The sequence below is a fragment of the Ailuropoda melanoleuca genome, chromosome 19 (genome assembly GCF_002007445.2).
Source record: "Ailuropoda melanoleuca isolate Jingjing chromosome 19, ASM200744v2, whole genome shotgun sequence".
Lineage (NCBI taxonomy): Eukaryota > Metazoa > Chordata > Mammalia > Carnivora > Ursidae > Ailuropoda > Ailuropoda melanoleuca.
In genome coordinates, this window is record NC_048236.1 from 4,455,437 (window position 1) to 4,480,750 (window position 25,314).

Here is a 25,314-nt window from a genome sequence, read left to right on the forward strand (position 1 = left end):
TTCCCTCCACACTCACAGATGTCCTTTCTCAGGGCCACGAGCACTCCCTCCAGGTGGGCTCTTGATCCCACTCCGAGTGGTCTCCTCCTGAGCCCACCTGCCCCCTTCCTGCCAAGGGAGAAGGGCCCTGCTTCTGAGCCAGCCTGGACGCCCCCTGCTGTGTAGGATCAAAGTAAGGGGCTGATGCAGGTGAAGGGGATGCGGTCAGAGAAGGACGCCCGAGGACGCTTCTAGGGAGCTGTGCACAGCACAAAGCCTCCCATGATCCTCTGCATGGCGTTTTGTACCACAGATCACTCTTGAAACAAACAAACAACCCCTTTCCTTCCCATCTTCAGTATCTTCCCTGTCTTCCGCCCTTCTCAGCTTTCTCCTAGACCCCCTGGCCAAGCCTTCTTAACCTTCCTCCCTGACTTTCTCTCGCTGCCCTCCCGTAAGTGTACGTGATGCTTCCTGCTGTCCCTAGTGCCCCCTTCTTCTCACTCACGGACTGTATCATATATATATTTACCCCCTCAAACTACACTTTTGTCGCAGACCTCCCCGCAGAGGTGTACCTGTTTGCCCCTGGATAACAGCACAGGACAACAGCTGACACTTGTTCCCGGTGGCACTGTTCCCGGGTGGCACTGTTCCCGGCACACCTATGAGGTATGGACAGTTACTGCCCCCATTTCACAGATGAAGAAATGGAGGCACACTGAGAGTTGATGTACCTTGCCCGGTGTCCCACGGCCAGCAAGAAGAGAGGGAAGCTGGGGTCTGAACCCAGGCAGTGGATTTCAGAGTCTGCAAGTCGAACCACCACACGCTTGCCAGTCTCTGAGCTATGCGGAATGCAGCCCATCCAGAAACAAAGTCCTTGGGTCGCCCGCGAGCCAGGGTGGTGGTGGGGGATCCCAAGTAACAAGAAAGTAGCCCATGTCGCATCTTACTGATAGCATCTTATTAAATATGGGCTTTTGACACATTTACTTATTTATTTATTTATTTATGTATTTATTTATTTATTTAATTTAGAAAGCGCGTGAGCAGGGGGAGGGAGAGAGAGAATCTCATGAGCAAGTCCATGCTATCTTTAAGTGAAGTGAAGCAAGTTTGAGGAGGGGGTGTGGCGGGGCGTGGAGGTGGGATCTGCTCTCAGCCGACCGAGGGGACCCGGATGGGGCCGTTACAGGGGGAGGAGGCGGTACAGGGATGGACACCAAACCAGAGCACAAAACCCTGACTTCAGGGTCGCATGCAACAATCCTGAAGGTGTGACAGGCAGGGCCAGGCCACAGAACCTCTCCCCTGTATCCTTCGGAGAGGAGAAAAAGGCACCAAGAAAATGGGAAACAGAGTTAGACAGGTAGAAGTGAGATGACAGGAGTGGGAGATTTGGAAGTGCTGGCTGGAGCTGAGGCAGTAGTTTCTGATTCTGATATTCATGTTTGTCTCATTTTTTCAGTCGCAACTATAATCAGAGTTAACAGTAAGTGAACATTTCCCACATGTCAGGATTTGTAGGCACTGACTTGTAAAGTCAGTGAATCTGCATTACAAGCCTGGCTCTGCTATTAATTGCCTTCTTTGGCAGATGAAGAAATTGAAAGTCTTACCAAGTATATTTTATAGATGCAGAAACAGAGGCTCAGAGAAGTCTCTCCGGTAAAGCTGTACAGCTAGACACAGCAGCTGTGGAGTTCCAACCCAGGCCAGTAATCACCTGTTTATGTGTTTTTCAGCCCCCCAGTCAGCTCATTGAGGGCAACGATTTGGTCTCATTTGTCTTGACCACTCTAGAATCTAGCACAGTGCCTGGTACCCAAGAAATGCCCTTTAAACATTAGCTTAGACTTGCAGCCACTCCGTGCAACCTGCACTTGCTGAATGAATAAACGAACGGCCGAATGTACAAACTCACGGACAGTTCTCTCGTGTGCCGGCTGTGGATGGCTCCCCTGGATGGGGGCTGGGTCTCAGTAACTGGGGACTTCTGAGGTTTTGTGAAACAGGGACATTTGGAATAGCAGCCCCTGTATCCGCCACGGGAGTGGAGAGATGACCCCCAGGCAGGACCATGTCACCGTGTTGGTTTTTTTCACACTTTGGTGTCAAGAGGGCAGGAAAGACACACACCGCCATGGCCGGTGTGTATATGGGGTCTGGGAGGCATTAGGTGGCAAGGTAGGAGAGAGGGAGGGCTCTTTTCAGGAGAAAAGAAAGCTGAAGATGCAAAAGGGACACTCTGAAGAATGGACACTGAAGAAATAGATGTAGAGATGAAGATCCAGAGAGAGAAACGGGAAAGTAGTGTAAGGAGCGGTGTCAAAGGAAGCCTGGGGTCTCTTGCTGCCGCTGTCAGGAGGGGCTGCCTGTTACAGAGCTGGCACAGAGCAGAGCAGGGTGTGGACCGTCCCGGGGGCAAGCGGCCACGTGGGGTGGGCCATGGTGCCACTCTCTGTCTTGGTTTCTGGCTCGCAGAGCCTAAGAACTTCTGGACTCAGCAACCAGAATTGGGGGTTAAGAGTGGGGGGGACGGAATGGTGAAGGAGGAGGGCTGTGGGGGGGGCAGCCTATGGTTACAGGGAAGGAACAAATGCACGGAGTCCAGTTAAAGGCAGGACACAAGAACAGCCGGGCCAAGGAACGTGATGGGGATAGGCTCTCTGGAAGAGCAGAAAGGCTGGGGCTCAGATGAGTTCAGGGGAGAAGGAGTCACAAGGGCAGAACCCATCCCAGAGAAAAACAGGGGGAAAGAGAAGAAGTGGAAACAATGGAAACTGGAGAGCACTGAGTTTATAAGAAACCGATACGGGACGTTCAGTGGAAACTGCTGCTTTGGGGTTGAGGATAGGAGAACCGTAAATATGGATACGACGGAAATACCATTTGTAACTTGAACACCCTGGAAGGCTCCGATGAGATAATCCTTCTGAGGGTGCTTTGACAAGTCCGAAGGAAGGTATTTGTGGCTGAGAGGAAAGGGCCTTGGATGTAGAATCGACGAACCAGAGCTGAATGCCCTTGTGCACGCGGCCGCGCGGGGCTGCCCTAGCGTCCCAGCCCCACCGCCACAGAACGCCACAAACTGTGTGGCCCGCAGAGGACAGATTTCTGTTCTCCCAGTTTAGAGGCCAGAAGTCCAAAATCAAGGCGTCAGCGGGGCCACGCTCCCTCCTGAGCTCTACGGGGGAGTCCTTCCTTGCCCCTTTCAGCTTCTGGAGGCCCCCCAATCCGGCCGTCACACCCCAATCTCTGTTCCACCCTCACATGAACCTCTCCCGCAGTCTCCATGTGCCCTCTCCCCTCTTACAAGGACACCAGTGGGGGGATTTAGGGACCACACTAAATCCAGGACGATCTCATCCTGAGACCCTTAATTAATTACACCTGCAAAGACCCTATTTCCAGATAAGGCCTCACTCTCAAGTCCCAGGGGGACATGGCTTTGTGGGGGACCCTCCTCCACCCAGCGAGGTCCAAACAGCAACGAAGCAGGAGCACTGAACCCATTTAAAATCTCTCCACATCCCTTCTTCTTCTTGCTGTGCCTGAAGGCCAGTCTCCTTCTCCTGCCTCCTCACGCACCTCTAATGGCTGCCACGGCCCACAGGATAAAACCCAGCCTGCCAGGCTTGCGCACAGACTCTGGGCACTCTCCTCAGTCTCTGCCACTCGAACCCCCCCGCAACAACCTCCTCCCTTTATTCGAAGCCAACTGACTCCCCCTTAACCTTCATGACCCAGTTGAAACCCCAGCTTTCTCAAAGGCCCTGAAGTAAACGCTTCCTGCTCTGAACACCTCTGGCGGATATCGCTTCCCCTTTCACAAGACAGCTAATCAGCTCCTCAGACGCCCTCGGTGAAGCCATCATTGATCTCTTTTCTTGCTAGTCGACTTTTTGCCAATTTAAGCCTTTTCTCTCCTGCACCAGCTGGGTCTTCAAGACTGGGGAAGGATCTTTTTCTTGTTATTGTAAAATCTACTCTGTGCCTGTTACAATCCAGGTCCCCAAAATATTTACTTTCCAAGGTACCAACTCTGGTCCTGCTGAAATGTTGTCCCTTTGGCTTCATGATGGCTGCCCTTCCTGGTCACCTTGTCCAAAAAGATGCCTTTCTCCTCTGAGCTCCTAGAGCGCCTATCCCACCATGTGTGGTCCATCATGTATTCATCTGTTGGTCATTCATTCATTCGCACATTTATTCACAAAGATTCGCGACACCCTTGCTCTGGTTGGCTCTGTGCTGGGCTCCAGGCTCCTGCCTGCAAGGCTGTCTCTTTCTCCCACTGGGAGGCGAGCAAACTTGCTCATCCTTCTTCATTTTCCTCCCAGGGCCTAACACAGTTCTTCAAGTGTTACACTTACTCAATTTGATGGTTCTATTCAAATTGCTTTGTCGGATTCTTAAAGGAAAGACCAAATGAGGTACTTAAAGGGCTAGGAGCTTAAATGAGGCGCCAATACCCCTCCAAGATGGCCTCACGGGAGAACTGGTCTTGGGCTCTGTAGCCAAGGCCAGATGGAGGATGAGCCGGGTTTGGAGACATGGCTTCCTCAGTACCCTCTGCATCTGCAGTAGGGGGAGGAAGCAGAGGGCCGGGCTCCGCCTGCAGCATTCACCAGGGGGTGACCATGCTCCTGCTGTCCCACCGTGACCTCTGCACGACCCCTTGAGAAGGCACGCAGGGACCGGAAGGAAACTGGAATATGTGGTTCCAGTCGGGGCCTCCCGAGAACCCAGGCAGGGTTGTGAATTTGGGACAAATGGCCAGCAGTATGGCTGCGGCAGGAAACTTCTGTGCAGACCATTACACTGCGCGGTAAGGCACGTTCAGAACACAACGTGCCTCCCTCCCTCCAAATTCAGCACAAAGGCCCACTGGCCTTTTCTCTTACACCCCCCTCCCTGTGTCATGGGGAACAAGGGTGTGGGCGAAGAGTGAACAGCGCTGGTTCCAGGCGCTTCCAGGACCCAAGTACCTGAGATGTCCTGGGAGCGGGCACTACTGCCAGGAGCTCTGGGTGGAAGGGGGCCACTCACCGGCATTGTTTTGCTGCCTTGTGTTTTTGATATAGGCGGAGAACTTGGAGAAGATGTCGATGCCTGCCGTGTTGGATTCCCGGTGTTTCGCAGCCAGTTTGGGGTACCTGGAATGGAAGGCACGGTGTTCTAGAATCAGTGAGAACTTGGAGCTCCTTTAAGGGAGAGTGTATGCCCAAAACAAGGAACAACATGCCCCTTTCAAGTTTGATCTACAAATCTTTGGTGGGGGGGGATCTTACACCCAACCTATAGGGAGGGTGGGCACTCTCTGTCCCAGTTCACTGACAGAGGAAACAGAGGTCAGTGAGGTGAGGAGAGCTGCCTGGGGGCGGGGGGTACAAACTGTGAGCAGGGAACCAGGAGACCCCCTCAGAGGTCCTGAGTCGCGTCTGAGATCACCGAACAGTGCTGCACCAAAGAAAGGGCTAATCAAAATTCTGGAGGAGCTTGCCTCTACATTGAGTGGGGTCCCTGATATTTCCCCAACGCATATTAAAATAACTGTCCATGGGGCGCCTGGGTGGCACAGCGGTTAAGCGTCTGCTTTCGGCTCAGGGCGTGATCCCGGCGTTGTGGGATCGAGCCCCATGTCAGGCTCCTTTGCTATGAGCCTGCTTCTTCCTCTCCCACTCCCCCTGCTTGTGTTCCCTCTCTCACTGGCTGTCTCTATCTCTGTCGAATAAATAAATAAAATATTTTAAAAAAATAAAAATAAAATAAAATAACTGTCCAGGGCCAGGCCTGTGATGATAACCCAAACTGTACAGAGCTAATTCTGGAAGCCAGGAGATAGTAGGCCCCTTCCCACTGAGGCTTTAAAGCCATTTCTCAAAAGAAAGGGTACCCTTGGGTCCTCTTCTGAAATATCCTTCACACACACCTTATTTGTGTGCGGTAAGAGTGGAATCTACCAGGCTCTACCAGCAGGACGAGTGTTTCACTTTATTTCCAGGCACGGAGCTAGATCTGCAATGATCCAGCTTCTCACTGTGGCACAGTCTTTCATTAGAAGCCAGAAGAATCTAAGAGGCAGACCAAAGTTTGGACTAGTTTCTATTGTCTCTAAAACTGAACGAGGTAAGCTTGCTTGTGTGGGAACTCCCTTAGCATCATCAAATTTTCTAGAAATGCTATTTCACGAACATTTTATGGGCGTGGCCAGGTAGGCGTGGAATGAGACGAGGGATGGTTGCTTATTTGTCATCATTATCAAGCATGTGGACTTTTGTGATCTCTGGGTGAACAGTTTTCTACTGCCTACTGTTGGATTGCTTTGTGTTAAAAAGCAAAATACTTTTAAAATTTCCTTTAATGTTGCAAATAACGTGAACCAAAGACTCTTTAAAAATTATTTGTTGTATTCTTTCTTTCCTTTCCTTCCCTTCCCTTTCCCTCCTTCCCCCTTTCCCCCTTCTCCCTTCCTCTTTCCCCATTCCCCTTCCTTCCTTCCTTTCCTTCCTTCCTCCCTCTCTTCCTCCCTCCCTCCCTTCCTTCTCTCTCTCTCTCTCTCTTTGCTCCTCAATTGGCCCATTAGCTAGCTAGGACTGACCACTCTTGGGCCATGCTAGGTGACCGTTTAATTTTAGATATTGCCATCAGAAGCGTCCTCAGAAAGTCATGAGGTCCAGCCCTCTGCCAATAGGCAGATACAGAAGGCATTCTGGTCCTCGCTTTACAGGGAAGACAGCTAGAGGCCAGAGGATAAAATGGCTCTTCATGGACCCACGGATAATAAATCGTTGGAGGACCCTGAGAACCCAGCTAGTCCCCTGGAGCAGCATTCTTCCTGTTCCATCACACCATCTCTCTGATATCTGCAAAAGCTAACTTGTATTGAATGCCTGTTATGTGCCAGGCACTGTTCTAGCCCCTTTACGTGTATCCATCATTTATTCTTCACAATTCTATTGGTACTGTGACCAGGCTCATTTCCCACGTGAGAAAAAGGAGGCCCAGAGAAGTTAAGCAATTTGCCTAAGGTCACATGGCTAGGTGGCAAAACCAGGACTCCAACCCAGGCAGCTTCACTCTGGAAGCCCAGCTCTCCAGTTCAGTGTCCTGTGGCCTCTCCTGGACTCTGCTCTTTATCTTTAAAGCCCCAAAACCCTCCCTCCACACAGAGGAGCACCATGAATGCACTCTCTCCACCCGCCTGCAGAGGGCGCGCTCACAGGTTCGGCACACAGGTCTTCCTGAGTATACTGGGAATTAATCAGATTGATCTGTCGTTGGGGGCACCAGGCAAGTTTCCTGCAAGATGCTAGGTAATCCAAGAGCATGGCAATTTAAGATCACCCTTCCCTATTTTAGCCTTCGCACACAGTGTGGCAGGCTCTCAGAACTGATTGCCTTTAATTATTTTTAATAAATACCAAGTGCTTTTTGTTTTTGCTTGATAAGGTAAAAAGAGAAGGGCTTAGAAAATGCATTTTCAGTAGACTACTTGTTTGGGTTTGTTGTTTTGTTTTGCTTTATGCCATCATTTGACCAGACTTGCAATAATCTGACCGTTCCTTCACCATCAGTGTGGGCCCAACATGAGGAGATAGAAGCAAATCTAAGATGGACAGCAAAGGACCATGTGTTCAGGGAAACCACAGGCTAGTGCTGGCCTGTTTTCTAAGCACTATGATTTCCCGAGACTTTACTGTACAGCTTAACGTTCCATTTGAAATTTGTCTTTGTGGGAAATGTGTATCCAAATATTAAACTCACTGATTTCAGTAACTAGACTTGAAAGAGGCTACTATACTGAGATGTTAAGGGCGCTCGTGTTCGCTCCATATATACACCAGATTTTGTATATGCAAATAAGTGGGCTACAGAGTACATTCTGTTTCTCTAGAAAGCTAAGAAATAGTGTTTCATTCATGGAAACATCTTTGAACTGAGACTGTAATGTGGTCTTATGACAGTCAAAGAGATGGTGAAGTTTTCTAACTCAGGAGTTTGTGAACTACAGCCCATGGGCCAATTTCAGCTCAATATCTGTTTATACACCTCTCATGAGCTAAGAATAGTTTTTTAACGTTTTTAAATGACCGGAAAAAAAATCAAAAGGAGGGTAGTATTTTGTGACCTGTGAAAATAATGTGAATTTCCGATTTCCGTATTCAGACATTGTATTAGAGCACAGCCACTTCCATTCATTTGCGTGGTGCATACGGCTTTTCTGCTCTACAGCGGCAGAATTGTGACACAGACTCCATGGCCCCCAAAGCCAAAAAGACTTACTATCTAGCCCCTTACAGACAAGTTTGCTGACCCCTGCTCTGATGACAATTTCTCTCCGTTCTATTTTTAAGATATCTTATTTCAAATGCATTCATCTTAGACATGCACTTAAGCTTCATTCTGGGATTAGAAACAGTTGGCCCCTCATAAAAAAAATTTTTTTTGTAAATAGTAGAAATACATATATATGTTATATAGATATAGATGTATTATTAATCATTATATAACAATCATATTATTATATATAAATAGATGTGTATTATTATGTGTATGTATATTATTATATATATTATATATGTGTGTATATATGTGTGTGCATGTGCATATATATATATATATGCACAGATGGAAGTGCTCTGACTGGCTTAGGGCCCCCACGACTTCTCACTAACTAGCCACAGGCCACCATGCCACTGAACAAAAGGGGCCCCTACAATAAAACCAGCATGCATTAAGCATCCACCACGGCCAGGTCCTATCCCTGGTGTTGAGGATACACTGAAGAAAGAGAGACAATTCTCCTGCCCTGATGGAGGGGCCTTTGCCGCTGCTAGCGGCTCCCCTAGGCGCTTGAGTGTTGACCCTCCTTGTTCTAACACGCTGGAAAGTTCTCTCCCTTTTCCTTTATTCCTGCTTCCTCATCTCACCAAACCCTCACTTGAAAAGCAGGTTAATGCTTCTGACTCTTCTGATCCTTGGCTATGTGCTTGCTTGTCTTGTCTCTGCTAATGAAGCAAATGATCCTTAGAGGTAGACGGGGTCTGGCTTAGGCATTAAGAGACATCCCTTGGGATCTGCGGTTTTAAGGCAAAGGTCCTTATGATTGCATCTGGAAGACAGTCACAAAGAAGGCAGTGACTTCTTTCTAATGCTTCAAGATGCCACTCCATGAGATTTTACTCAACGTCCGGCCCCAGGTTAGGTAGTATTATCTTCTATGACAGTCCCATGAGATCAACATTACTATCATTATTTTACAGATGTGAGAATTCAAGATTAAATATCCATGTGCTTCTCTGCATTTCCCAGCTTCTGTCTCTCAGTTGGATTGGAGTCATGAGACTGGATTCTGGCCAATAGGATGAGAGGGGACATGATGTAACCACTCAAAGCCCTGGCCCTTAAAAACATTTGGCACGAACCTTCTTACTTTTTCTCTGCTGAAGGAGCCTTGGGGGTGGGGAGGGGGGTGTCACATATTCCAAAGACTACAATAGGGAAGAGGGCCATACTGCCCTCTTAGATTTTACCAGAGTGAGGAATAAACTGTATTCTGTTAAGCTTCTGAGATTCTGCGCCGAATTTGTGTCTCACAGCCTCGTGGTATGGATTAGAACGCAAGCCATTCTGACCCCAAAGTCCATCTTCTCAGCCACCCTGCAATCCTGGCCTTGGCACCAGGGCTGCTTCTCTACTTCCCGGAGGGTGAGAAGAAGCATTCTTGTTTTTCTCTATTGTGAGATCTTTATAAACACTTCTCAAAATAATGAATTCGAAGTGTCTTCCAACTCTGGCAACGTTCTGGACCCCGTTTGTACTCAGTACGGACTTGTGAGTTGACTGACTACTTGCTGAGCCATGATACAGTATCAGTTTGACCTCCTGACTTCTTCTCACAGCATCTATGCACGAGGGGTATTTTAAATAATAACCAGCTCTGGAAAAGTGCTTTGAGACCTTCAAGGGGTCATAGAGCTTCTGCAGAAAAGCATCTATGGGATTACACAGTTCCGCGCCCTCATGAGGAAATGGGAGAGAGGCTGGCCCAAGGCCATCCAGCAAACACTATAGCGAGGTGGCTAGAGTCTGGTCTCCTGCCTCTCAGCTCTGGATCCTCTGAACTCTGGCCACTCTATGGAGGTGAAGGGTGAGGCCCAGCATGCCTCGACAGTAATCTCAATGCTGATCCCACTGCTTCCCTGCTGACTGTTACCGGGGCCAGTCTTAGGAAAGAAATAGAAGTTAGTCTCATTTAGAAACTGCTTGAGACTTCCTGAATTTCTTTTGACACCAAATGCTTCGTGGGACCAAATGTGATTCAAAAAAAAAAAAAATGGTTGGAGTGTTTACATGTGGTTTTTTCCTTTAAAAAATAAAGCTAAGGGGAAAAGACTACCACAATTTCTTGGCTTTCTGGCAGCTTTTACAAACAGTGGTATGATGAGAAACACATGGCAGAACAGCGCTCAGTGAACAGTTCTGGGGGTTTTGCTGCCCCTTAGAGAACCAGAAGGTCAAGCTGCACTCCTCCAGGGGCCTCCGCTTAGGGCCCCAGGGGCCTCGCTGCTCGAATCACTGGGCAGCCTGCCGGGGCTGGTGGCTTGTTGTGGGCAGAACAGCAGGTCTCCCTTTGTGGGGCTGAGGCACTGGCTTGGGGGCATTTACTGGAAGGTAACTGCGGCCTCTGCCCCGGTATGACCCATACAAAGTCATCTAAAGGGCACTCCTGGGTGCCTGGGAGGGTTGCCGGTCTCATCACTGGGGCCGCCATCTTGGTGGCCTTCTTGAGACACGCATTTGAACAGGTTTGAGGTTCTGTTACTTGGGTGTGGTGGATTGTTGCATCACTGCCACGTTAGGAACGCAATGGAGGAAAACCCCCCTCACACAACTGCAGTCCAGAAAAGGACGTGGACCAGAGGAAGCAGAACCCAGGACAGGTAATGGGCACAGGTGCGCGGACAGGGAAGAGAGGAGGGCGTGTCCGTGTCCGACGTTGGGTAGCTCTACTTGGATCATGGCAATGTTTTGAAATCTGAGGAAATGGTGATTAATCTATTGAAGGTCCTCTTCTGTGCACTGGGTACACATAACTCTGGGGGTCTCACAGGTCCCCTTGGTCCCACTGTGGATGTAGGACTGGAGACCCTGAAGAGGAGAAACAACCTGGGAAAAGCACAGCCAGTCCAGGTGGAGGGAGCCTGGCTAAAGTGGGCATGAAGAATAGCAGGGGCTCTCGGTCATCCTTTTACACGGGGGGGACGGAGGCTGAGAGCAGAGAAGGAACATGGGAGGGGTCACAGCACACTGCTGGCAGAACCAGGAGAGCAGGCCTCAGGCCGGGGGGCTCAGCCCAGCCTGGCAAATCTCCATCTACTGGCCTGGCAAAGGACCCGGTGGGACAACCTGCTCCCCACTGCTCCCGTGTCACATTCCCCACTGGCCTAGACAGAAGCGGTCACTTTCAAAGGAAAGTACCTTCGCCCTGGACATTCCCTTCTGGGGCCCCCATGCACAGTCTAAACTCTGTTCAGTTATTGCAAACAGCATTTGTTTTCTAGTGTGGGATTTCAAACCAGCACCAGCAACGAGGCTGAGTCCCAGGACAGTGGATGGCCCCGGAGCCGTCTCAGGACCTTTCAGCAAAGTGGCTGGCTGGTGTCCTGTTTGGAGATGCTGTGGCTTCTGGTGGCGCCTGAGATGGGAGTTACGGCTGATTTAATCAATACTCATTTAAAGTCTACAGTCAGCTGCTACCAATGGGCTCAAGGCAGCTTTCCACTCTCAGTGTGAAAATAAACTGTCCTATGGTAAATGACAAAGAATACTTTTGGGAAGAATGTATAAATGTTAAAGGTTAATCAGAACATGACTGGGAGTTTTAATTTAATAGTTACTTGTTAGATGTGTGACCTTGGGCAAGTGACTCAACCTCTCGATGCCTCAGTTTCCCCAGCTGTAAAATGAGGCTAGGTAACATCGATCTCCTAGGGCACTTGGGGAGGGCTATAGAAGTATTGATAAATAAATACAACTTCAAAATAACTGCAAGATCATGGTTTCCAGGGCTCCAATCCCACTTCTACATGCTAAGTAGATAGTGAGTTCTCACCTCTCTGCCCCCAGTTCACTGTCACTGCCTTAGCTCAGCCACCTGGCCTGTCTTCTGTGGACCATCACCAGGTGGCTCCTTCTCATTGATTTCTCTACCTCCGGCTTTTCCATCCTCTGCGCTCATCTTCCGCCCCCCGAAGTAAGCCCGAAAACTGGCTCTGAACAATTTTGCTTCAAACTTTTCAGTGGCTGTCCTACAGGATGGAGGCTGTGTGAGCCTTACCTATAGGAAATCTTTTTCTAGTTAAAATGAAACAGTGCAGTTGTTTTCCTCCCTGATTACAGTGAGTATAAGGAACAAGTCTAGTTTCCAGCAACTTTCAGAATTCACCTTCCTTCCCTTTACTCCCGTTTTCCATCAGGAGCAGTTGGTCTACCCAAGAGCCTACAGCCCTCTGGTCTCTTTCCCACCCCCAAACCCCCCAAGGTCCACTTTAGAAGAGGAGTCAGTCTTTTCATCTTTGATTATGGGCTTCGACCAGACCTGGTCAGATTTGTGACTCCTGTTTATACTTGGGTGTGGTTTTAAGTCATGGGGTTACCTCTCTCCTGGCTTACTCTCATTTTGTCAGCTTTCCAGCTCTCGTTCTAAAATGGAGAAGCCTTTGCCCTCATTTAGGGGTCTTTCAGATGAAGTGAACTGGGGAGGACTCATATAGGAGGACGGAGGGGTGGCACCCTTCCCGGCATTCTGTTGAGGAGGCATATTCTATTCATAGGGGTATCCACTCTTGGGGTTGGACTTGGTGGAACAGTTTTGAGATTGGCAGGTCTCTGGGCTTGAGAAGAGGGTCCTACGCTCTGGACTGATATTAGCTCCTGGAAGCTAACACTGTGCTTCTCTAATTCCAACACAGACCCACCCCCGCCATTAGCTTCAGAAATAAGCCACTCATTACTTCTCAGGAGCCAAAGTCTCCTCCAGGAATTCTTCGATCTTATTGACGTCCGTCTTCACATCTCCGTTGAAGGTCAGGAAGGGCGGGTGGGTGCCAGGGGCAAGGTTGTGCAGGTCCGCCGGCTTTCTGTAGAGAGATCAAGATTCAGGAAGTGGATTACCCCAGGGCACCTCAACTTCGGGGGACCCCACCGCTTGTAAATTAGACTCCCTGGGCTGTCCAGCATGCCTGTCCGCAAAACGGACTTATGGTGGGGGCGCGTAGAGCGCCGGAGGTTGGAGAAAGTTCTCAAGGGATGTGGTGTGACACAGGAAGTCTGTCCTGTGGAAGTCATGAGAATAAGTCAAGATGAAGGCGTTGAGTCCTAGTGAAAGAGCAGAGGGATGGCAGGTGGCTGTCTACATGAGCGCCGAGATCTTCATGCCAGGGGCAGGGGTTGGGCTTTGCTTTCAAAAGGTTCTTCACCACTTAGCTTAACAAAAATGCACTCGCCAGGACGCCAAACTTTAAAAATCAATGAATTCAATCATACATTTATACGAAGAGTATTCACGAGAGAGAGAGTGGCCTCGTGGTCGCCACGGCCCCGGTCAGGCCCAGGAGCGTGCTTCCCAGTTTCCACCAGCAGATGGAAATGTAAAAGCGAAAGAGGGAAAGTTGGTGGATGGGGGGCAGGGCGGGGGCAGCCCCAGTGCCGAAGGAAATAGTAAGGAAGAGGAGGAACAGCAAAGCACCAGTCCCGGCTTCCTGCTGGAACATCAGATTCACCCCAAATGCTCTCGCAGACAACGCAACACTTGTGGGAGTCGGGAGCGGGAAACACTGGATGGAGCAACGAAGAAAAGTAAACAAGGGGAAGAGGAGTCTGTAATGAAACAAATTCCTGGCGTAATCAGCTGGGGAGGAGAAGGGAAGAATTTCAATTACGGTGCTACTCCCAGATCGCTCCCGAAACACACACGTGGCACTTAAAACTCCTGAGACAGCTGGAACCGAGAGTCGTTTTAAGATCTCATCTACTGGGTCCCTTTGTTTACTTGGTGTGTGTCCCTCCTTTGGACAATGAGAGGACGTTCTTTACCTTCTCCTCCTGTTTTTCAGAGCTGACACAAGGCAGAAATGCTTGCATTCTCAGCTGGGAGGGGCAATCTATACTCATTTTATTTTTCAGCCATTACCTCTCTGTGGCTTAAAGACACAGAAGTTATTTTTTTTCTCCGTGACTCAGGAGAACAATGGTCTCTGGAGTCTGGCATGGCTGGGGTGGGGGGTCAGGGGGGTTACTGCTTAATGTGGTTGCTGCCCCATTGGACTTGGCCAATGGGATGCTGGTCAGCTGCAGACCTCTCTCTTTGTGGACCCTCTCCAGCATTTATGGTTGAAATCATGCAGTTCATATTTAAATCCATACTGCCAGGTCTAATTTATGGACTATGTCATCTCTAGCAGTCCTTCCCGGACCGCATCGCCAGCTCCATGAGGGAAGGGACAATGCTAAGAATAGTCAGTGTGTGTTGTGCCTGCTGTGAGCCAGGCACAGCCCCGAATGTAAATGGCCTGCCTCAGGACATCCTCACAGTTCCTCTGCAAACTAGGCCCTGCTTGTCTCCCCATCATGCAGACAAGGAAACAGAGGCTCAGAAAACGATGGGTAGTAGGGAGGGCACGTATTGCATGGTGCACTGGGTGTTATATGCAACTAATGAAGCATCAAACTTTACATCGGAATCTGGGGATGTACTGTATGGTGATTAACACAATATAATAAAATAAAATTTAAAAAAAAAAAATAAAAAAAAATAAAAACTTCAGCCTGTATGNCTCAGCCGACACATGGTGGTGCCAGGATAAGAAATGAATATTCTTAGAAATTGCTAAACGTCACAGTATCATACAATTTAGAAAGTCCTTAACTCTTTATTGTAGATATGTTTTCTTTCTTTTCCTTTTCTATCCTTTTTTGAAATTATTGATTGATTGATTGATTTGATTGATTGCAGTAAGAAAATTACCTTATCTATTGAACTGCAGTTGGGATATTGGCTGGCCTGCCTCAGCGGGCGTCGGGGGGGTAGGATAACATACAGAAGAGTGATATAAGCATCTGAGGAATGCTAAGGGGCGTCCTTCCCCATTCTGATCCCCGGCCAAACATACAAGTGCACTCCTGCAGGTGACAATCCAGACGAAGGTGGCTGAAGCTGTGCCTGGGGGCTGGGCAGGGTCTGTCCATTCTGGAAGGCCTGAGAGCGTCTGTGAGACGGAGGAAGCCTCCTCGCCAGGTGCCGGCAGCTAAAGGGGGTGCGGTGAGAGGTAGTCCAGCCTGACAGAGGTGGCCAGGTCAGGGCCAGAGGCGTTGGGAGACAATGCTGGGAAAGCTGAAGATCCGACAAAGACCTACAGATAGGTTTGGTCCACAGGCAATGGGAAATATCAGAAGGTTTTCTGAGTGCAGGAGCCACAGGATTAAAGGACCATTTTAGGAAGAATAACCTTAGGATAGTATAAAGGCTGAATCAGGGAGAGAGAGAACCCGGGAGGAAGACGTCCAGTTGGACGAACAAAGAGACGGTCGGTTGGCCTCAGTGGGACCTGAACTCGGTGTGGGCTTTGGGAACAAGTGAGAGGGCTCAGAGGTGGGCCACAGCACAGTGGGGCAGTGCCCTGCCTGTGGCGACTGGTTGACACGGGAGGTGGCAAGAGAAGGGAGTGCTTAGAAATTCTCCAGTGCTTAGAAAATGGAAGAACCCAGGAATTCAGGAGGGGAGCCCAACTCAAAGGAGAAACGACAGATAGGACTTTTGATGTCTAGAATTTAAAGTGATAATAGAATACCCAAGGGGAAATCTCTCTAGAGATTTCTAGACGGTAGAGTTCTGGGCATAGAATAATTTACATAAAGGCAACATGGAGAATATGCTAAACTCACCAGGGAAGAAGCTACAGGCAGATGATAGGGGCTCCGGGAGCAAGCCTTGAGCTAGCATTGAAAGGACAGGCTGGAGACAGGGAGCAGGATACGAGCCTGAAATGAGTGGCTCTTGATAGCAAATGACGGCTGGTATTTTTAACAACCGTTAAAACCACAGGAACAACTCTCCATCCCACCCTCTAATCTAGAAGGAATTCTAAAAATGAGAGCAACACAGGGGAAATGGTTGGATGCCGACGCCCTGGAAATTCAGACCCCTACACCTGAAGTCCTGCTAGGGTCCCCCAGGATGGGACGCTAGTACCTCCGGAACGGCTGACTCCTGGATTTGAAGACATGTATGTCCACCTCTGTGCCGCTCTCAGTTGCATATCCAATAGCCACTCCTTCCCTCTTTCTTGCCAATCAGACCTTGTTAATCTGGGTGGAGAAATGCTCAGTCCCAGGTGTCTCTCTTTTAAGTGGGGATGGGCTCTGGGACACAGTCTGGCCATGAGGTGAGAGCAGGAGTTTGCTGGAAGCCATGGGCAGGCTTTCGCCCTCCCTCATAGAAAGTTCTCTGTTCGTGCAGCCAAATACATCCCTCAGTACAGCATTGTTTATTTACCTTTTCAGATCCACAGTGGTGACATTGAACACAACGCCTTTCAGCCAGAGGATCATAAAGAGACGCTGAGAGAAGGGACAGTTGCCAATGCTTTCCCCATCGATTCCAGCCTAGAAGGAAGAGAAGCAGAGTCCTAGATCAGCGTATTGTCAAGAAGGAATACACGCCCAACGGAGAACTGACTAAAGCCACGACCCAGACTAACTTCAAAGGCACTTGCCCTGTCTTTTTGTCGTCTTCCTTATGTCTATGCAGGGCAATGCCTGGCACACAGTAAGCACTCCATACATGGGTGCTGGACTGAATTTGAGTTCCCAGCATGGCGATTACGTAGTCATAACTTCCCAAAACCATTGGATCCTCGAATCTCGGGGAAAAGGGAGACCATCACCATCACACAGTCTAACATAAATGATGCTGGACCACCAACTTCTATACCCCCAAGTAATCCTTTAGTTTATCCTTAAATATCTCCATGCACCAGTAATTTACATCTCTTGAAGCAGTCCATTCTGAGGGTAGTTCTAACAATTAGAAATGCTTTTCTTTGGCTATGCCTAGCCAAACTATGTTCCTCTCTAGTTACTCTATTCTACCCTTTGGTCCTTGCTCCATGATGTATCATGAGTACGAATACTTCAGACTTTGACAACATCTCTCTATATCTAGACGGTGGAATCAAGATTTTAATCAGTAGCCCCCTTAATTCTGACAGGTACTTGACCTCAGTGTCAATAAGCCATCATTTGTTAAACTATCCTTTGACTCGATAAATGCAAATTCACTCTCAATTATGTACAAGGCACTAGAAAAAATTACACAGGGGATTCCAAAATGCATTTAGTCAAGAAGCTTGTGGCCTTCTGTGGGGGTGGCTGGCGGATAAGGCAGGAACACGTATATGACAATAACAGATAGCTTTATTGAGTGCTTGCATACTTCTCACTAGATTTCCCTTTCTCAGGACCAGTCTCAGAATAGCATGGCTTTTTTGTTTTTGTTTGTGTGTGTGTGTGTGTGTGTGTGTGTGTGTGTTTTAAATCATCTGAAAGGCAAGTCTGGCTTTACTTCTAAGTGGGCTACAGAGACATGAATTTTATAAGGAACTCATTTTCAGCAAACACACAAAAAACAAAAGGGTTGGGAAACTGATCTGTGTACCATTCATTTCCACGGAGTGGCGTGTGGGCCCCCGACATGCTACTTAGAGGGAGAAATCACCCATTCAGCCTAGTTTGCTGGTGGCTCCCCTGGAAACTGGAGCCCCATCAGGTGGCTGGAGTAAATTCCTCCAGCAGACAGGGAGGGCCAGGGGAGTGAAGGCCCCGGGGCTTCTTGGCAAAGCTGCGAACAACCCAAAGGACATCCTGGAATGGGAGCTTATTACCATTTTTTTAAAAGAAGGAGGAAAAAAAATGCCCTCCCAAAACCCAGCACGGTATTTTCCCCTTGAGGTTTGCTCTGCTGCGGCATTTGGATGGGCCGGGCCGATGGCTGCATTCATACGGGAGAGCCTAATCGCGGGCTTATTTCTACCTTGCAAATTGCTCCCAGCAGAGGCTCAGGTTTATCACGGAAAACTGGCGCCTTCGGCGGTGTTGGTTGTAGGTAATTGCTATGAAATTACAGTTATTTTACCTCTCTCTTAGCTACGCCAAAAGCCCCATCCTTATTCAGGTCTTGCTTTTCCTCGGTGCTGGAAACAGACCCACTCCTGAGTGGCTGAGACACCCTGGGACTGGTTATACAAAATCTGAAAGGTGGGAGGCCGCATTGTGGGCGTCACACCTACCCACAGAGCTAAAGTTACCGATAAAGCCGCACTCAGACAGGCGACGATTAATTTAATAATAGCTTGGTGCTCGCTGGAGTTTATGATGTCAGCTCCCTAAGACCTTTCCAAGAAACACTCACTCCACAGGCACCTGGTTCCTGGTCCTTTAAGACATCCTGACAGAGGAACTGTTCCCCAGGGTCCATTATAAGTGACAAGGAAAGAATAAAAAAACAAAACCAAAAGCCACAGCCACATACTGTCACGGATTTTACCTCTGGTGGGGCAGCGGGGGGCAATGATAAGGGAATTGAAGGAGGAACTAGTAAAATATCGGAATTCATATTAGCTGGACAGAAAATTCATATAATAGGGGCGCCTGGGTGGCTCAGCCGTTAAGCGTCTGCCTTCGGCTCAGGGCGTGATCCCTACGTTCTGGGATCGAGCCCCACATCAGGCTCCTCTGCTGGAAGCCTGCTTCTTCCTCTCCCACTCCCCCTGCTTGTGTTCCCTCTCACTGGCTGTCTCTCTCTCTGTCAAATGAATAAATCAAATCTTTGGAAAAAAAGAAAAAGAAAATTCATATAATAGTAACAATTAATGTCTACATTGTCAGGCACTGTTCAAAATGTTTCACATATAGTAACACATTTGTTCCTCTCGAGAAGCCTATGTAGTGAGATATTATCACCCTGTTGCAAGATGCAGAAACCGAGGCACAGAGAGAGGAGATAAGTGGCCTAAGAGTCCCTGGATTGAACCCAGGTGATCTGACTCCGGATGGAGTGCTCCTGCTGCCACGGCCAGAGTCCGACCTAAAGGCCCACACAGGCAACCTGGTGGCCGCGGGTGGCAGCACCGAAGGTGACAGTGCTGGGACTGTAGGCACACATCCCGCCCTTCCGTCCTGTGCACCCAGCTGTGCAAGAGGTTCAGAGGATGCTGGCTTTCACGGTTCCCCACACGTTCCCTGTTGTCGTAAACCGTGCTTGGCCCAGGAAACTATGCTCTGTCACAAATTATGACGCTACCCAGTAAAAACAAACATTGCCCAAGGACCCGTAGAAATAACATGTAAAGATTCTCAGCTTCCTCTTTCTTTTTCCTTCTTTTTTTCCCCCTTTTCTCTTTTCTTTCCCCTCTTTTTTCTTCTCCTTTCTTGTGGTAGGAACATGTCACATGAGACCGCCCCCCGAAGACATCCTGAGTGGACAATACGTTTCTGTTGACTACAGGCAAGGCATGGGGCCCCAGAGCCCTGGAGCTGATTCACCTGGTTTACTTGAAATGTTATTTCCACTGAAGAGCAGCTCCTCGCTCCCCCACCCCCCAGCCCCGGCCACCACTGTTCCACTCTTCGATTCTGTGAGGCTGACAATGTTAGTGACCTCACATGAATGAAATCGTGCACTGTCCTCCTGTGATTGACGGAACTCATCTAGCATCATGTCCTCGAGGTTCTTCCATGGCGTGGCATCTTCAGGATTTCCTTCCACGTTAAGGCTGAGGAGTACTCCACTGTTTGTAGACACCACAGTGAGTTTCCTTCTGCATTCATCTGTCCGTGGACACTTTGGCTTCTCCCACCTCTTGGCTGTTGCGAACAGAGCTGCACTGAAGGGGAAAAGTGCCAATATCTCTTCAAGATCCTGATTTCAGTTATTTGGGATAAATATCCAGAAGTGAGATTGCTGGATCATAGGGTAGGTTCTGTTTTTAGGTTTTTGTGGGAGCTCCATACTGTTCTCCACAGCAGCTACTCTGATTGCGTTCCCACCAACAGGGCACACAGGTCCCGACTTCTCCGCACCCCCAGCAATGCTTTGACATGGGGTTTTTGATGACGGCCATCCTAACAGGTGTGAGGTGACATCTCATTGTGGTTTTGATCTGCATTTCCCTGATGAGTGACATTGAGATTCTTTCATATACCTGTTGGCTACTTACGTCTCCTTTGGAGAAATGTCTATTCAACTCCTTAGCCCATTTTTTAATCAGGTATTCGTTTTGTTGGGTTTTTTTTACTATTGAGTTGTTCAGCTGCTTTCTTTTCTCCTTCACGACTCACCAGTTATGTGGCCCAGAGAAGCCCTTAGTTAAACTCATGGGTCAGATGAAGGGAGCTTGTGGCAACCCCCTAAAACACCAACAGAGAATGGCCAGGTGAGGCTCAATGGGACCCCAGGCCCTGAAAAGTGTGAGGGAAAATGTGAGGGATGGAGAAGAGGCTGTGGACAATGAGGGCTGAGGGTAGGCACACAAGCAGTGTTCTAGGTTAAATAATGCCTCCCACACACATGAATTCATGTCCTTCCAGAACCCGTAGGTGCGACCTTATTTGGGTCTCTGCAGATGTAATCAAGTTAAGATGAGGTCATATTGGATTAGGGTAGGCCCTAAATATGACTGATGTCCTCATAAGAAGAGAACAATTTGGACACAGACCCGCAGGAGAGAAGCTCATGGGAAGACAGAGGTAGGAATTGGAGTCCTGTATCTATCTACAAGGCAAGGAACACCAAGGATCGCCAGAAACACCAGAAACTAGAAGAGATGAGGAAGAGAAGTCTTCCCTAGAGCCTCTGGAGAGAGCATGGCCTTGCTGACACCTTAGTGTCCAAATTCTCGCCTGCAGAATAAATTTCTGTGTGTGAAAGCCACCCAAGTTTATGGTGACTTGCTCTGACAGCCCTCGGAAACAAATGCAAGCCAGAAAGTGTCAGAAGGAGCACAGTATACAGCTGACTGGCAGACTTCCCAAGTTCACAGTTCTGCTTTGCCACGGGCCTTAACGCCCATGGACAAAATTGCCAGCCAACTGTGACCCCAAAGTACTTCCCCTTTCCTAGATATAGTAAATGTTCTCACTATAACTTGTACTCCACTGTATTGTACGCTACAGATATAATAAAGCTTATATAATATATAATATTGCATATGCTAGTAATAGCTACTGGAATTACATAGGTTGTATGAATATACATCACATGATAGTCATAGCGTATGCTATGAGATATTGCCTTTCATGTAGTCTCTCCCTCTAAACGGTGAGCTTGGTTACCCCACACACACACGGGCCGTGTGTTACGTACTTTGCCCTCAGCAGCACCAAGCACAGGGGCCTGAATCTTAGTTGGTACCTGTTGCTGTTTGAGCAGATGCGTGATGAGGGGAGAATGATATCGCTCCCTATCTATGGCTTGAGTATCTCAAAACCATGATGTTGGCACTCTGAAGAGTGTCCCGGGGAAGAAGTTTGGGGTGTATAACACACGATAGCTGCAGATCATGGATCTCGACCCATCTCTGCCTCCGATTCACTGTGTGACCTTGAGAAATGAAGTCACCTTTCTCTCTTGGCCTCCACCACTGCGCTTATAAATTCCTACAATTTTGTGAATTCAAGAGACTAATGGCGATTTATTTAAGACAGCAATCCTCAAATATTTTGGTATCAGAATTCTATGTACTTTTTTAAAGATCGTTGAGAATTCCAAGGAGCTTTTTGTATTTACTGCATTATAAATGAAAGCTAACAAATATTTTAAATCTTTATTTTCATATTCATTTAAATATAACAATAGCGATGATAAACATATTGTATGTTAACATAAATAATACTCTAATATAAAGGAAGTATATTCTTTAAAAAAATTGAGTGCGAAGGGTGGCATTGTTTTGTATTTTTGTGAAATCTTTAATGTCTGACTTAATAAAAGCTGCCTTCTTTCTGCATTCAGTCTTTTGCTTTTTGGTTGAAGTATAAAAAGAAAATCCGGCCTCACTCAGATACGTAGTCGGAAAAGGGAGGAGTAATTTAATAGCTTTTTCAGATAATCGTGGGCATTTTTCTTTAATACCATAACGAAACTCAAGTGGTAGTTTCTTAAAACCTAGTTGGTAGGTGGAATTTGAAACCCTATCAGCCAAGTTCTTCTGTTCCACTGAAACCCATTCATCTATCTCAGACTATGAATGGACCATTCACCCAGGGAGGATTTTTTAACATCACAAATTCGTCATTTGGGAAACAGCATTTCACTGAGTTATGCTGATCTCCCAAATGCTGATACATGTCTACAATGTCAAAATATTTCGTTCAGTAATATCACCACTAAGCTCATCAGAGAAGTCAAAGAGACGCTGTCAAGCGCATGGGGGCAGGTATCTGTTTCCCAATATTCTAATTTTCTCTTGAAAGCTTGTATTTGATCATAGACGATAAATACTGTCCGTTGCTAGCCTTGAGATGACAAGCTCATTTCATGGATTTTCCAGGAAATGCCTGGCAAATACCAAGCCTGAAAAGCCATAGTTTGTCTGCCACTTGCTCTTTCAAGTGAAAACCCTGCTCCGTGAGAGAAGCGGCTGGCTGGGATCACCACTCAAGCCAGCAAGAGCTCTTCCTCCAACCACCGACCAACCACCATTGTACTTCGGAATGCAGCCCGACAGCTTTACGTGCATTTCCCATTTCATCAGCCAGAATGTTAAAAAGACATGTACCCAAGGGTTGAGATTTTATTCCATTATATACTTTTTACTGTTTCATCAAGGACATTCATCAGCGAGACTGGCTTCTTTTTTTTTCTGCACGCACGTGACTCTTAGTCCTGTTTGTACCACTGCCTTGATTTGTGCTAAAACACCAGAAGCCTTACTCATGAAATTTCAACCCCAGGGAGAAATTATATTCTTTTGAAAATAGTTGTGACCTCCCAGAATTCCAGAAAGGGTCTTGGGAACCCCAAGAGGTCATGAACGACATTTGAGAACCGCTGGTTTAAGACACCCCACAAAAGGACCAGGTACATAGAGCTTTGTCTCCAGACAAGAAGAAGCTGATTCATTGTCCAAAAGTCATTTGGGGGGACCAAGGTCTGGAAGAGGGAAGAATTTTTCAGAGAGGAACGAAGAAGGAATAGCGGGAAATGGTCAGATGACAGGTACGTGTCATTTATCAATGTCTCTCAGCTCCGAATGCATGCTGTAAGAAACATTCTGTGAGAACAGGGGGGAATCTCCTTTCAGCATTTCTGCAGTGAGCGTGAGGGTGTCTTTCTCAGGAGAGAGCACTAGAAGGAGCCTGCCGGAGGAAAAGGCTCTTCTGCTGTCTCTGGTGTGGGTGGAGGGTCAGGCCTGTGGGTGTGAAAACATCCAGCAGAGACTGCTCCAGCCACAGCCCAGAAGGTGATCCCTCTGGCACCTTGCAGCCACAGGCTGGTGATAACCGTTCTGTAGCCCTCTTGACACGAAGCCAAAGCCCCCATGTAGCCTGCACACAGCATGTCTCTGGTCGGGATGTCCACATATGTGATGCTTACTTTGCAAGCTTTATGTGGCCTGAAGGCCTCCAGCTCCCGCTAACACTTGGTTCCCACTTATGGCTATGACACCATTGCTGACCCCCTGTGCCCCACCTGAGCTCTGGACAGTAGCCTATGGCTTGCCCAAACAACACCAGACCAGCTTGGGCCTGGCCAAACCAGTGAGCTTCTCTGTTTTTTTGCTGGGCGGCCATAATTTCTCCAATGAGATTTGAACCCCTTCATTAGCCATTCTCCTACAGCTCCAGAACTCTCATATATGTTACAGTTACTCTTCTATCACGGTTAATACTTTATGTTAAACTTCCCTTGTTTAAACCACTGTGTGGTTTCTCTCTCTTGATTGGGCCCAGAGTACTACAGATGTTTAAATGTCTGATATTTCAAAATGCAAGATCTTTAGGCTCGTTATTTGATTTATTTTTTTTAAGATTTTATTCATTTATTTGACAGACAGAGACATACACACACACACACACACACATACACACACACAGAAGCAGGCTCCCTGCTGAGCAAGGAGCCCAACGTGGGGCTCAATCCCAGGACCCTGAGATCATGATCTGAGCCGAAGGCAGACGCTTAACCGACTGAGCCACCCAGATGTCCCTGTTTGATTCATTTAACAACCTAGCAAGGATAAGTTCTAGGTGAAGTACTAAAAGACAGAAATTCCAATTCTCTCTAGAAAGTTAATTTATGACACATTCAACTTTTTGTTGCTTTGGCCTATCCCCAAAGTTTTTATCCCCAAAGACTCAAGTGATTAGGCAATTTTTTTTAGAGTTTAGAAATAAAAATTCTACAATAATGGAGCTAGGACTGAACTCAGGGGATGATATGGTCTAGCTGTTTCATTTTACCGGTCAGAAAACAAGCCCAGAAAAGTTAAACAACTTGTTTATGGTTGCACAGCCTGGTCCCATGACAGAATCAGGGGTAGAATTGCTGATTTCTGATTTGTAGCTTTCTGCCATGCTAGGCTGCTTGTTATTTTCCGGAAAAGAGTGAAGGTGACAAAGGCCACACGAAGAGAACTTTCTTTGGATATAAATTGACTCATCTATAGAGCACGAAAATGATTCCCATTACATGAAAAAGAATTTTTCTTTATAATGACAATATTTGGATGGAGCTGCCCATTTTTTCCTTGTGAGTATTCCTTATTATGACTATTTTTTAAATACTAAATGATCTGTAACAATTTGGTTGGTAAGCCTTCTGTTAGCAGGGTAGGACTTGGTGGTTTGTCTAGGTGGCTCAGTCAGTTAAGCATCTGCCTTCGGTTTAGGTCATGATCCCAGGGTGCTGGGATCAAGCCCGGCATTAGGCTCCTGGCTCAGCTGGGCGTCTGCTTCCTCCTCTCTCTCTACCTCTCCCCCCACTCATGCTCTCTCATTCACTCTCTCTCTCTAATAAATTTTAAAAAAAAAGAACCAATAGGATGTGTGTATGGGGTGGGGGGTATGTGGATAGATAGATAGATAGATAGATAGATAGATAGATAGATAGATACAGATAATTATTTTAAGGGATTGGCTCACATGACTGTAGAGGCTTGACAAGTCCATAACCTGATGGCATAGGTCATCAGCTTGGAGACCCAGGGAAAAGCCGCAGGTCAAGTCCAAAGGCAGTCTGCTGGTAGAATTCCCTCTTCCTCACAGAGTAGT

General features: G+C 47.7%; 1 protein-coding gene across 6 annotated transcripts in view; it reads right to left on the reverse strand.

The window, feature by feature from the left end:
* Positions 1-25,314, reverse strand: part of CLIC5 (chloride intracellular channel 5) — a 160,190-nt gene that overhangs the window by 31,723 nt on the left and 103,153 nt on the right. For all 6 annotated transcript variants that reach the window (XM_002925622.4, XM_034648302.1, XM_011232834.3 and 3 more), the window contains 3 exons: positions 16,541-16,650; positions 13,002-13,127; positions 5,032-5,138 (listed from right to left, as the gene is read on the reverse strand). In XM_002925622.4, coding sequence (XP_002925668.2) covers positions 5,032-5,138; positions 13,002-13,127; positions 16,541-16,650 — 343 coding nt within the window. The remainder of the gene's footprint in view (positions 1-5,031; positions 5,139-13,001; positions 13,128-16,540; positions 16,651-25,314) is intronic.